Raw genomic sequence first — 13,484 nt, forward strand, 5'->3', positions numbered from 1 at the left:
CTTTCTTAGCAGTTGTGCTGTCATGGCAGATCTATTATGGATAAGACACTCCTTTCTCTGATGAGATCTTTCAGTTGTCCAAACTTTCAGGATTCAACTCAGGTATCAGTGTGGTCACATACTGATCAATAATCTCCCCTTCCCCTTAAGTGCTATTGAACAAATGTTTCTCATAATTAACATTAATATGAGGTTCAAAGTGTGTTTTTGAAGTCTTCAAAGTACCTCTTTTCTGATCATTAGTGAGATCTAAGCTGAAATACAATTTGTCGCACTCTTTCCCCAGCACCAATTGCAGTCCCTACATACTCAGATTTGGAAAATCAATTCTTTAGCTATTTCATAGCTTTTCCACTGAGAATGAAACAATTCCAGTTCTGCTGTGTACGTTTTTACATTTCCACAGCAGCAAGAGCTGAAATATGCGCAACTAGATTGATTCACCCAGAATCACATTTTTGGACTCAGCTGGTGAATGCAGTCACAGACTTAGAACTCTGTCTCCATCAGCTGCAATTTCAATTCTTTATCAAAGTAGCCTTTGGCCAGCAGGCTCATTGAGACTTTATTTTAAACTTAGTTCTTGCTATTCCTGCTGGGTCTCCCTTGGCCCTTAAAAATCCATGCATTTTCAACTGCCACACACTGGAAACGTTGCAAGTGAAATGACTGGTACTAATTGTATGCATCAGCCCTTGCAGAGGTAATGGTCACATGATTACAACAAGTCAACCCACACATTCAAGTATAATTGCAGGTTCAGAAGAGAAATTTGTCACTGCAAAACATACCCTGAAATTGCATGAAGATCAATGAAACTACAAAGGTATTTAACCTTCCTCTGTTTAAACTGTGTAAGTTCTGATCATTTTTTAGAGAATGAGTTGGAGGTTGGTTTTATTGTCCACTGTTTATAGCAGGTAAATCACATTCGTAGAAGTACTTGATTTTCATGGCTTTTGATGGCATATTGATGCTTTTGGAATTTTAGCACAGAATTATGACAAAACCAATGACTCTGGTGAGTTACATTTTCCGAATTTGGTGGACCTTCGACAAGTGACAGTACTTCCAAAAGCAGAATGGCAACGAATCCAGGATAACTTGAATAACGTAAATAAAGAAGCAGAATTTATACGTGCTCAAAAGGAAGACAAAGAAGCCTTACATTTAAAATCTAAAGAAGTGACTAAATACTGGACAAATACCATTGCAGTAAGCACATTTCATACTTCTGTTTTTATTATATTATACAGCATTTATACTATTTTGTTGTTCGTATGTATTTATCTCAGTTCAATAGCAAAGTGTTTATGTGCACACTGAATTTCTACTGTATTCTGAAGTGGGAAGTTGAATTATTTATGCAATTAATTGCATCTGACAAATGTAAAATAAGTGTAGCCAATCAGATGTACAGAGGTGAGAATGTGAGGTCTGAGACTTTATTATGTACTTTGTTTAATTCTCTGGTAACAATCTTGACTCCTCTCGTTTGATACTAAACTTATGCAATAGCAGTCAAAACAACATCACTGAGTTGTGGGTGTGATTTCTCGGCATTTATGCAATTGGTCAGAAAAACATGGATCCTGTTACATTTTATGTGCTCTCCACCTGATTTCTGGCAATCCAGAATGTTGAAGTTGATGCCACCGTATACATTACCTTGATAGTGAAGAGATTATTAGAGAGTTTCAACCTTTAAATTCATTTTTGAGGAGATTACTATTTGTTGGATTTTTGTAGCGTGGTTGAGACTGCATATTTGTATTTTTAAAACTCTTGACAAAATTTCATGTAATAAGATGCTGGTTAGTGATATTAATAGGCAGATTATGTGCTTAATAAGAAATTAGTTGCATCTTCTGGGTAATTATTCTTAACTATAGTAGTTCTCTGTAGGAATCAGTTACTAATGGAGTCTTGCAGAACTTTTTATTAATGTTTGTTATAGGGAGAAATATCAGAGAGGAGTCTTGGATTCTGTGTTTAGCAGTACAAGAAATCGTTATTCAGGGCTCTCTTACCACACATGGGAGAGGCCAGAAACCACTCCAAATCTGACTTTCATGTGGGACCCAGTTGCATTCTTAATTACAGCTTAGATTGGAGGAGAGGTCAATGACACTCTAACTTTCCCCAGCTCAATACAACATTTTTATACCTTTCATGTTCCAATAATTACATTTAACATTGATTTCATTGTTAACCACATCCCACTAATCTGTCCATCCAATCCAGTAAACACCCAATCAATGATGGATAACTCTACGGACAGCCCTAGATCCTCTGATAATCTCATGACATTTACCAGATACCACCTCCATCTATCTATGGGATCTTACAATGCTTAGGATAGTTACACACCTTCCCAGATAGTTGCCAGCCACATTGCATTATCGGCCATAACTTAAATACTTGCTTATCTTGAATAACTTTTCCAAAATCTCTACTAACTTCCGTATAGAAGATTAGGAAGGATATAAATTTCTACTAATTGTTATAAAGTCTTTAAAATCAACTGTAATATTAAGTGACTATGACTCTGTGACAGCCTACAAATTGGGAATAACCCTTCTCTCACTTCAGCTTGAGAGATCAAACAAAAAGTCTTTCTGACTTGCAGTTGTAATTACAACCCCCACTACTCTTATAATATGTGAGTTTTAAACAAATCTTTTACTATTTCTGCTCAAAACATTTTCCATTGCTAATTTTCTTTTCTTAACAGAAAACATCTATTTGAATTTCACTGATGAGGGTGAGATTCAATGACTTCACAACTTTACCAAGCCATTAAATGAAATGTGTTCAGATTCCACAAATAACTAGGGGACATAATAACATCTTCACTTTTTGTATTTGATAATCTGTCTCTGTAATTCTTCACTTGATCTTTGGGTGTAAGAATCTGCACTTAAGCTGCAATTGTTTATCTTTGTGTTTTACAACCTTTTTGTGCTCTCTAAGAGGTTCTCTATTCACATCATTTGTTGCTCCCTGTTCTGTGCTATTGAGGGGGCCAAATCTCACTCTCTACAGTTGGGGGTGCTGATAAAAAAAATCAAATTTCACACTAATTTGCTGTTTGCATTTCTAACTTACAAATACCTAAAAATACATTCTGAATACTGTAGGATCAGACTTTCCTTTTTACGTTTTACTGAATAACAAACTTGGGACTATGCCTTAATCAAGCCTTTCAAAAATACCCCATATTAAAGTGCTCATATATGTAGAACTGTCTGTTTACAGAAACTTGAGTAAATGCCCTATTGTTCCTTCTGGTCAGGACCCTTTTATGACCCCATGGGACCTTGCATTATTCTACCCACTATCTCTTATGGACACCACAAGTCTATGTACCTACAAACTTTTTACTGCAACTTATGTCAGCTAAAAAGCACCAGGTTACCATTTTATTAACTTTAGTCATAGGTGGCTACAACATGGTCTTAATGAAGACAAGGTTGGACAATGTGCGGGGGTGGTGATGGGGTGGGGGGGCGGGCAGCGGGGGGGGGGGGGGAATGTTTTGTAGATCATGCAAAAATCTGTGATTGCATGAGAAAGATAGATTACCAGCACATCTTTGAGAAAGTTTGGCATGATAGAGAATAATATCTATTTTGCAGATGGATGTAACTTGATATAGATGAAGATCGTATTACCTAACACTGAGCATGTGCGCACCATTCAAGATCATAAATTTAAAACTATAAGAATTGAGTCAGAGGAGGATCTAGATTTAGCTTCTAGGATGTAACCTGTGTATCATTTTCAGCACAACTGATGCAATGAGGTTGTAGAAGAAAGAAAATGTATTATCAGATCATCAGCTAAAATACACTGTCAGTGTATAAGACTTCCTTTAAGCCTTATTAATGATAATGTGTAGGGATTTGATACTCTGTCAGTGTGCATAATACAGTGACTTGGAACAAGCAAACATGAGAGCTGTAGAATGATGACTAGTTTAAATATCCTTAGTAATGACAAAAAAGTCTGGGAGGATAGGATGGTGATTTGCTCCAGAAAAATCATCAATCTTTAGATTCAGTTGAGGTCTTTAAAGTGATTAAAAAACTTACATTTAATTGATGTGAACTATTTGTTATATTTATATCTATACATAAAGTCCAAATAGACCATGTAATCTATTTCCAGTAGGTAAATTCAGGATAATAAATGAAGATGTTTTAAAGTTAAGTAAGCATTGAACTAGGTTAATTATCTATCATTTGATTATCTTATTGATATATCCTAGTATTCTGTTTTCTTGTCTTATATCTTTTATGTAATCAGTGGTACACTCGTGGTAATTCTGTTATAGAATAATTGAGTCATAAAACATGGAAACGGACCCTTTGGATGAACTGGTCCATGCTGACCATGTTTCCAAACTAAACTTGTCCCACTTGCCTGCATTTGGCCCATGTTTCTCCAAACCTTTCCTATTTATATACTCATCCAAATGTCTTTTAAATGTTATAACTATACCTACATCCATTTCCTCTGGCAGTTTGTTCCACACATTGCCCACTCTCTGTGAAAACGTTGCCCCTCATGTCCTTTTTTAAAACTTTCTCTGCTCACTTCAAAAATATGCCCCCTAGTTGTGAACTCACTAGCCCAGGGAAAAGATCCTTGCTATTCACTTTACCTATGCCCCTCATGATTTTATAAAACTCTATAAGGTGACCCCTCAACCTCCTGTGCTCCAGTGTAAAAAGTCTCCGCCTATTCAGCCTATTTTGATATGTCAAACCCTCCAGTCCTGGCAACATCCTGGTAAATCTTTCCTGAACCCTCTCCAATGTAATAATATCTTTCCTTTAGCAGGACAACCAGAACTGCACACAGTACTCCAGAAGAAACCCCACCAACATCCTGTACAACATCAACATGACTTCCCATGTCCTATACTCAAAGTCTGAGCAATGAAGGCAAGCGTACTAATCACCTGTCTACCTGCGACACAAACTTCAAAGAATTATGTATTTGAACACCTAGGTGACTCTGCTCTACAATACTATCCAAGCCCTGCCATTAATTGTTTAAGTACTGTCTTGTTTGTTTTACCAAAATGCAAAACCTTACATTTATCTCAATGGAACTCCATCTGCCACTTCACAGCCCATTGACCCAATTGATCTAGATCTTTTTGTAATTCTTGATAACCTTCTTCACTGTCCACTATACCATCAATTTTGGTGTCTTATAGAGTCATAGAGTACAGCATGGAAACAGACCCTTCAGTCCAACCCGTCCATGCGACCAGATATCCCAATCCAATCTAGTCCCACCTGCCAGCACCCAGCCCATATCCCTCCAAACCCTTCCTATTCACATCCAAATGCCTCTTAAATGTTGCAATTGTACCAGCCTAGCTCATTCCATACCCATACCACCCTCTGTGTGAAAAAGCTGCCCCTTAGATCTCTTTTATATTTTTCCCCTCTCACCCTAAACCTATGCCCTCTAGTTCTGGACTCCCCAACCCCAGGAAAAAGACTTTGCCTATTTACCCTATCCATGCCCCTCATAATTTTGTAAACGTCTATAAGGTCGCCCCTCAGCCTCTGACGCTCCATGGAAAATAGCCCCAGCCTGTTCAGCCTCTCCCTGTAGCTCAAATCGTCCATCCCTGGCAACATCCTTGTAAATCCTTTCTGAACCCTTTCAAGTTTCACAACCTCTTTCCGATGGGAAGGAGACCAGAATTGTCTTCCGAAAACTTATTAACCATGCCTCCTGTATTCTCATCCTAATCTTTTATATAAATGACAAACAAAAGTAGACCCAAATCAGATCCCTTTGGAAAACCGCTGGTCACAGGTCTCCAGTGTGAAAAACAACCATTCACAAAAGTTATCTTTGGAACAAGTTATTAGCTCGTCCAAAAAAGGCTGATGTGCTGCATTCACTCAAAGTGGAGCTAAATTAGTTTCCAACTATGATTTTCACTGGAGTGTATAAGTGTTGAGCATTGAGAGTACTTGGAACTTGTTTCATCATCTAATTTTGCTCTCTATCTTGCCCAATATTTTCTTTTCTTTTTATTTTGTTGTGCACTTAAGTGTTAGAGATGTGAGGTTGAGTATGAATGGAAGTAATGTATATTAGTGAATTAATCCATTATAGAATGGGCTTGATGGATCAGCTAAGCTCTTTCTTGTTCAGCATTTTAATATGATGCTAAGGTAAGTTAGAACAGCTAATCAGTGTTTCTGCAGCTATTTCTGTGTTTTGCTCCCTATTTGAATGGTCAGTTATTTTTAGGACAACAATCTAAACATTGAATAAGTAGGTAGTCAATGCGCTACAATTGCTAACCTTTTATCCATAAGGACAACGAAAAAAAGTGTTGCTTTATATAAGCTTCTTTAAGTAACCAGCATTATTATGATATAAGCATTATTTACAAAACTGGTTGTTCTTTCTTCCCAGACAAAAAATGTCTACAAATATTTCCAGTGAATGTTATTAATCAATAATAAGGTAAAATTACACAAGGAACTTAATATTCAATTACAAAAAAAATTGAAATTCTGTTTAGAATTAGAATGATCAAGCTCAATATCAAGTTTTTGGAATCATTCTAAAAACCATATTACTTTATGCAAAATTATGAGACTGTTGTGGAATGACAATGTAGCACAATTTGCTGTTGAGGATCGCATTATCTTGGACATTGGAGCATACTACATTTGCAAAGTCAATAATATCTTGTGTTAAAAATGTTCAAGCACGAAGTAAAAAAAACACATCACATGATCTGTATTCTAGGGACAAAGGCAAAAAAGGCTCGATGCAAGAAAACTGCGTCAAGAAAAGGAAGAAGAAGAGAGGAAACAAATTGATATAGAGGAAGCAAAGTATATGGCACAAAAAAGAAAAGAAAGTCTAGAGCGAGCTAAAACACTGCTTTTCTATCAAACTGACAGAGTGAAAGGACTAAATGTACAGTATGAATTTTTATTTAAATTTTATTTAATGTTTTTGAATTGCAATATTTCTATTTCAATTCATTTCAAGATAATTTAAATGTGATCAATTTTTTCCTTTTTATTTTTGAAATTTTGCTGCAATACAATAACAATATGATAGTGTTCTATAATCTTTCACAACATTCCCAATGTGTAGTACTGTTCGGAGTCTTCAACTCTTTAATTTCAATATCTCCTGACTGTCTTTTGTATCATTTTCATTTATTTAGGGAAACAATAATATTGCTATCGCTTGCGCAGCATTCCTGAAGTTTGAATTCTGTTATCTTCCATATAATGCACAAGAAAGCCTAAGTTGCCAACGTTGAACACATACATGGTTTGATCCCTAAAATATGTTTACATGTCATGAGCTTGGACATACGATTTTGTTTTCCTCTTATGAAGTAAAATAGTGTAATTTTCGGTTGAACGGAGGAAAGTTTAAGGGAGAAATATACCAAAATTTAGGAGGGTCATGCAATAAGTTTTGTTTTAGGGTTTTTTTAAGCCAGGAGGGGCAGATGCAGTCTTTTGGACTTCACAAGGAAAACTTGTGTCATTCCTGATCTGGCATTTCCTTCTAAACAGTTCATGATTTTTCGTTAACTGTGTTTCTGTTCTGTCTTTATTTTGGAATCCATGTTGTATTTTAAACAGCAACTTCAGATTCTCATTATATTTCCATGCATTTTCATCTCATTAAAGTCCCAACTTGCCTCATATTTATTTGCCGTTTCCAATTTTTCTCTCTTTTACCAAAATACTAGATGGTGCAAATTTCTGACGTGCAAATCAGAGTGGGTACCTGGTGGCTGTGGCTTGCCAACATGCCTGACCCTACCAAAATGCAACTGTTTCTTCCGAACCATGTCCCTGAGTGCTCCATGCAAACTAGCTTTGGTGAACATCAGCCTCTTCACATCATTATATCTGCTGTCAGATCAAGTTAGACATTTCTGATTGCCATATTATAGCAAGGATGCGATTGGTCTGGAAAGGACACAAAAGAGATTCACAGGGATGTTACCTAGGTTGAAGCAATTTCAGCTACAAAGAGTGAAGTTAGGTAGGCTGGTGTTGCCTTCCATACAGCAAAGGAGGCTGAGAGCTGGTCGAAGTGTACAAATCTCTGAGGGTATAGACAGGGTAAACAAGGACAAACTTTTCTCCTTTGTAGAGGAGTCAGTAGCCAGGGGATATAGGTTTAAGGTAAGGAGCAGGTAATTTAGAAGGGATTTGACGAATTTTTTTCACCCAGAGGGATGTGCTTACCTGGAACTTACAGCCCGATGGTTGGCAGAGATAGTAACCCTCAAGGCATTTCAGAGCAATTTAGGTGAGCACTTGAAACACCATAGCATTCAAGGCTACAGGAAAAGTGCGAGAAAATGCAATTGGAACAGATGGATGTTTGACCATTGCATGGACATGATTGGCAGAAGTGCCCTTCCAAGCTTGAATTTGGAGCAGAGGGACAACTATGGCTTGCATGCTTCTATTTGATCCCTTTGGTGCAGGGACACACATGCATCTCATTCAGCAGCACAGGATATTTTGCATTCATATGGACACACACATCTTACGTTTCTTAGTTTGCTTTCTTATTGTCACTCACTCAATTTTTCCCTCCCCTAATTTAAATTTACCATATCTAACTTCTATAGGAGCATAAATAAATCTCAAGGCAAGCATCAAAGAAGTTTGTACAGCTCATAGAAAGACCTCTCATCTTAGGCAGTCACCTTTGAAGTCAGTTTGAGTAATTCTATTCAATCTAATGTTTTGCAAGTATGAAATCATCTCTGTGCAGTTGTGAAAGTTGAACCACGTGATTGAACCTGCTAATCTTGCAGTTCTAGTTGCCACACCCCACATTTGAACCTACAGGAGTATCCTAGCATTTGTACTTTTCAATACACTATAGTATGTATTTCAATTGCTTTCTTAGCACACACTCACTGACATAAGAGTTGCCAGCTTCTGTATCTTACATAGCTTTTTAGTGGAGAAGGATAGGCAGATAGCTTGTAACAGTGGGAAGCACTGAATGGTCAACCTGTCAGTCAGATAAGTGAGCACATGCAACACCATGATACTACAACATGCTTTGTAAACATTAGACTTGCAGCATGTGCCAGCAGTTTATGCAACAAGGACATGAGAACGGCCATATAGTCACAGAAGTCTAACATGGAAACAGTACCTTTGGCTCAACTTGTCCTTGCCACTCTGTTTTCACAATTAAATTACATTTGCTGGAATTTCGTCCAAATCCCTCCATACTCATCCCATCCATGTGCCTGTCTAAATGTTCCTTAAATGACAAAATTGTACTTTCTTCCACCACTACCTCTGGCAGCCTGTTCCAGACACTCACCACTCTGGGTGAAAAATATTGCCCCACGGAGCCTTTTGTATCTCTCCCCTCTTACCTTAAACCTATGCCCTCTAGTTTTAAACTCTCCTACCATGGGGAAATGCTGTTGGCTATCTAATTTATCAATGCCTCTCATGATTTTATAGGGTCTCTATAAAGTCAAGACCTATGTCGTCTTTGCTCAAGGAAAAAAAGTTCCAGCCTATCCAACCTCTCCTTATAACTCGTGAAAATCAAAGGGTTGTAAGGTATTGTCAGTTACGGGCACTGCCACAGTCAATCAAGGAGCCCAATCTATAATAGTCCAAGGGTTTGCCGGAAATTGTTACGCACATAGTCCGGCCAAAGTATGGTCACTAACCATTTCTGCCTCTTCAGTCATTGCTATTCTCCCAGAAAGATGCCCAAGAACCCAAGGTTTTCCTAATTAATGAAGTAAAGAGCAGAAGATTGCAGAAGAGAGATTACTCTAAGCCCTGATGGATCAGGTGTAAAAAGTGAGGTCTGCAGATGCTGGAGATCAGAGCTGAAAATGTGTTGCTGGTTAAAGCACAGCAGGTCAGGCAGCATCCAAGGAACAGGAAATTCGACTTTTCGGGCCAGAGCCCTTCATCAGGAATGAGGAGAGGGTGCCAGGCAGGCTAAGATAAAAGGTAGGGAGGAGGGACTTGGGGAAGGGGCGATGGAGATGTGATAGGTGGAAGGAGGTCAAGGTGAGGGTGATAGGCCGGAGTGGGGTGGGGACGGAGAGGTTAGGAAGAGGATTGCAGGTTAGGAGGACAGTGCTGAGTTCAAGGGAATCGACTGACACAAGGTGGGGGGAGAGGAAATGAGGAAACTGGAGAAATCTGACTCCTCCATTGCCAGAACATAACAACACGAAGACATGCAGGTCCTTGGACTCCTCCATCGCCAGAACATAACAACAACACCTCTGGGACGCCCGGACCAACCAACCCAACCACCCCGTGGCTCAACACTTTAACTCTCCCTCCCACTCCACCGAAGACATGCAGGTCCTTGGACTCCTCCATCGCCAGAACATAACAACACTCCACACACATCATCTATTGCATCTGCTGCACCCGATGTGGCCTCCTCTATATTGGGGAGACGGGCCGCCTACTTGCAGAACGCTTCAGGGAACACCGCTGGGACGCCCGGACCAACCAACCCAACCACCCCGTGGCTCAACACTTTAATTCTCCCTCCCACTCCACCGAAGACATGCAGGTCCTTGGACTCCTCCATCGCCAGAACATAACAACAACACCTCAAGACGCCCGGACCAACCAACCCAACCACCCCGTGGCTCAACACTTTAATTCTCCCTCCCACTCCACCGAAGACATGCAGGTCCTTGGACTCCTCCATCGCCAGAACATAACAACAACACCTCTGGGACGCCCGGACCAACCAACCCAACCACCCCGTGGCTCAACACTTTAATTCTCCCTCCCACTCCACCGAAGATATGCAGGTCCTTGGACTCCTCCATCGCCAGAACATAACAACACGACGGTTGGAGGAAGAGCGCCTCATCTTCCGCCTGGGAACCCTCTAACCACAAGGGATGAACTCAGATTTCTCCAGTTTCCTCATTTCCCCTCCCCCCACCTTGTCTCAGTTGATTCCCTTGAACTCAGCACCGCCCTCCTAACCTGCAATCCTCTTCCTGACCTCTCCGCCCCCACCCCACTCTGGCCTATCACCCTCACCTTGACCTCCTTCCACCTATCACATCTCCATTGCCCCTCCCCCAAGTCCCTCCTCCCTACCTTTTATCTTAGCCTGCCTGGCACCTTCTGATGGATCAGGAGCCATAAAATACTTCAACTGAGTTAGGGAAGATTCTGCCAAGCAGATATTGCACAGAGTTCTGTTCCATGTACTTTAGAAATTCAAAGGTTGATTTTATTGAAGTTTCCAAAATGTTATGTGAATATAGTTAATATAAGTTAAGTATATAAAGAGAAACACTTTTTTGATTGGATGAAAAATCTAGAACTATGGGCATAGTTTAAAAATTAAAATATATGTAAACATTGTGCAATGTAGAATGAACTCTTTTGCAAATGACAGATTTCTGCAGATGCTAGATCAATTGTTAATTTTAAAATCTTTGATAGATTTTTATTAAACAAATGCATTCAAGGTTATGCTGCACAGGCATTTTAGATAGTAGACCAATCATTGTAGTCATTGGCAATCACTCACTAGGAAATTCCATGTCACTGGTCATGGGCTCTGGGGTTCTGGTGTGGCTGACGAGCCCAATCCTAGACTCGCATCTCTGATTACACATTTGGCAGATGTTTCTGAGAAGTGGAATTGGTCCTTTGCCTCAAGATCATTGGAATTCCTTTTTCAGGTTCTTTTTCCATACTTCCTCTTGACTGCAGGTGTCCTTGAAGAATTGTGTTCCTTCATCCAGGAAGTTCCTCCAAGTCAGTTTCTTCTGAGTGTATGTCTTCCAACTGTTGATATTGATGTAGCATTTCTTGAGATAAACCTTCAGGGAGTCTTTGAAGTGCTTCCTGGTCTTCCTCTCATTTGACAGCCTTCCTTGAGCTGGGCAAAGAAGATTTGCTTTGGCATTGGAATGTAGGACCCTAAACACCTGGCCAGACTGGTGGAGTTGATTTCAGATGATCACGACATCGATACTACTGCTGCTGGTGCCTTCAAGGACGCTGCTGTTAGTACGCCTATCCTCTCATCTGATGCAGAGAATCTGCCTCAAACAGCATTGATACTTCTTCTCCAGGGCCTTAAGGTGGTTTTATATGTAGTTCAAGTTTTGGAATCATATGGAAGAGTCAGAAGGAAACTGCCTTATTCACAAGGATCTGTGTATGAGTGCAGATGATGCTTTAATTGAAGGCTCTCATCCTTAGGACTCTAAATGTGGCACTCGTGGATTGGATGTGGTGTTGGATCTCTACAATGCTGGTCAGCCTTAGGTGAGAAGTGGCTCCACAAGTAAGTCAAATGTGCCATGATTGGGAGGATTTCTCTTTTGATCTTAATGGAGGGATAGACCAGAGCTTGCCCTCAGATGGAATGGTAAAGGACTTAGGTTTTTTTTAGAGGTTGAGGCTGAGATCAGTTATTCAGTGTGTTTCGGCGAAGGCTTGAAGATGAATCTCTTCCAAGAGAGTAGAGTGATGTCAGCGTTGTTTTCTTCTTGGATTCCAGTTGATGGCAGTTGTAATGTTTTCCGTCCATCTTGTACATGATTCCACATCACTGGGAAGTTTGTTCTTGACAAGATGAAGAACGGTGGCAAAGAAGATGGAGAAAAGGGTGGTGGCAATGATACATACCTGTTGATTTCAATCTTCAAAGTTTACTATTATATTGCCATCGGTGAGAACAGGCCAACTGAGATTTCATCGAATGGCAGAATAGGTTTGAAGGATGACTGGATTTTCTCCCATTCCTATATTTCTAATGGTAGCTTTAAAAATAATTTAGGGAATGAAACTGAGCAAAAGTTGCTGAAAAATAACATAATTCATCCTTTGAAATTGGGTATGGTGTATTAGATCAATCTCTACAATGCATTATAGAAACATGTCTCAGGTTTTTGTTGCTTACTAAAGCATTCAAGTAAAATTTTTAACTTTTATTACATTCAATAAGTATGAATGTTATTTTAAAAAGACTTACAAGTATCTGACTGTAAAGTGCATGTACAAACAATAGTTGTAATTAACTGTAGGCTTGCACTTATCTATAGGAATTGGACTGGTGATCTAAAAGGAATGGGTTATTTTTATCACAGCTCCAACTGAGTAGAAGAACATGATGTTGCATGATCATGTTGGGTGATTCAAATATACACAAGGAAATCAAGTAAACATTTGTCAAGTATACAGCAGCAGCATTGTAATAAAATATTCCTGGATGCTTCAGGAATTTTAAAATGAGATTTGGCACCATATCTCAAAGAACAATTTTGGAGCAAATGACCGTAAATCATAGTCAAAGACATAAGTTGTATGGATTGTCTTAAAGGATGAAAGAAAGCTAGAAACCAGGGAGGTTTAAGGAGGGAATTCCATAATTGAGTGTACATGAATCTGAGAATATGGCCACCAATAGTGGAA

At 39.3% G+C, this 13,484-nt stretch overlaps 1 protein-coding gene across 1 annotated transcript in view; it reads left to right on the forward strand.

The window, feature by feature from the left end:
• Window positions 1–13,484, forward strand: part of cfap210 (cilia and flagella associated protein 210) — a 59,501-nt gene that overhangs the window by 24,974 nt on the left and 21,043 nt on the right. The window contains exons 3-4 of the mRNA XM_060827915.1: window positions 992–1,215; window positions 6,793–6,966. Of these exons, the coding sequence (XP_060683898.1) occupies window positions 992–1,215; window positions 6,793–6,966 (398 nt within the window). The remainder of the gene's footprint in view (window positions 1–991; window positions 1,216–6,792; window positions 6,967–13,484) is intronic.

Source organism: Hemiscyllium ocellatum, chromosome 7 (genome assembly GCF_020745735.1).
Source record: "Hemiscyllium ocellatum isolate sHemOce1 chromosome 7, sHemOce1.pat.X.cur, whole genome shotgun sequence".
NCBI classification, from domain to species: domain Eukaryota; kingdom Metazoa; phylum Chordata; class Chondrichthyes; order Orectolobiformes; family Hemiscylliidae; genus Hemiscyllium; species Hemiscyllium ocellatum.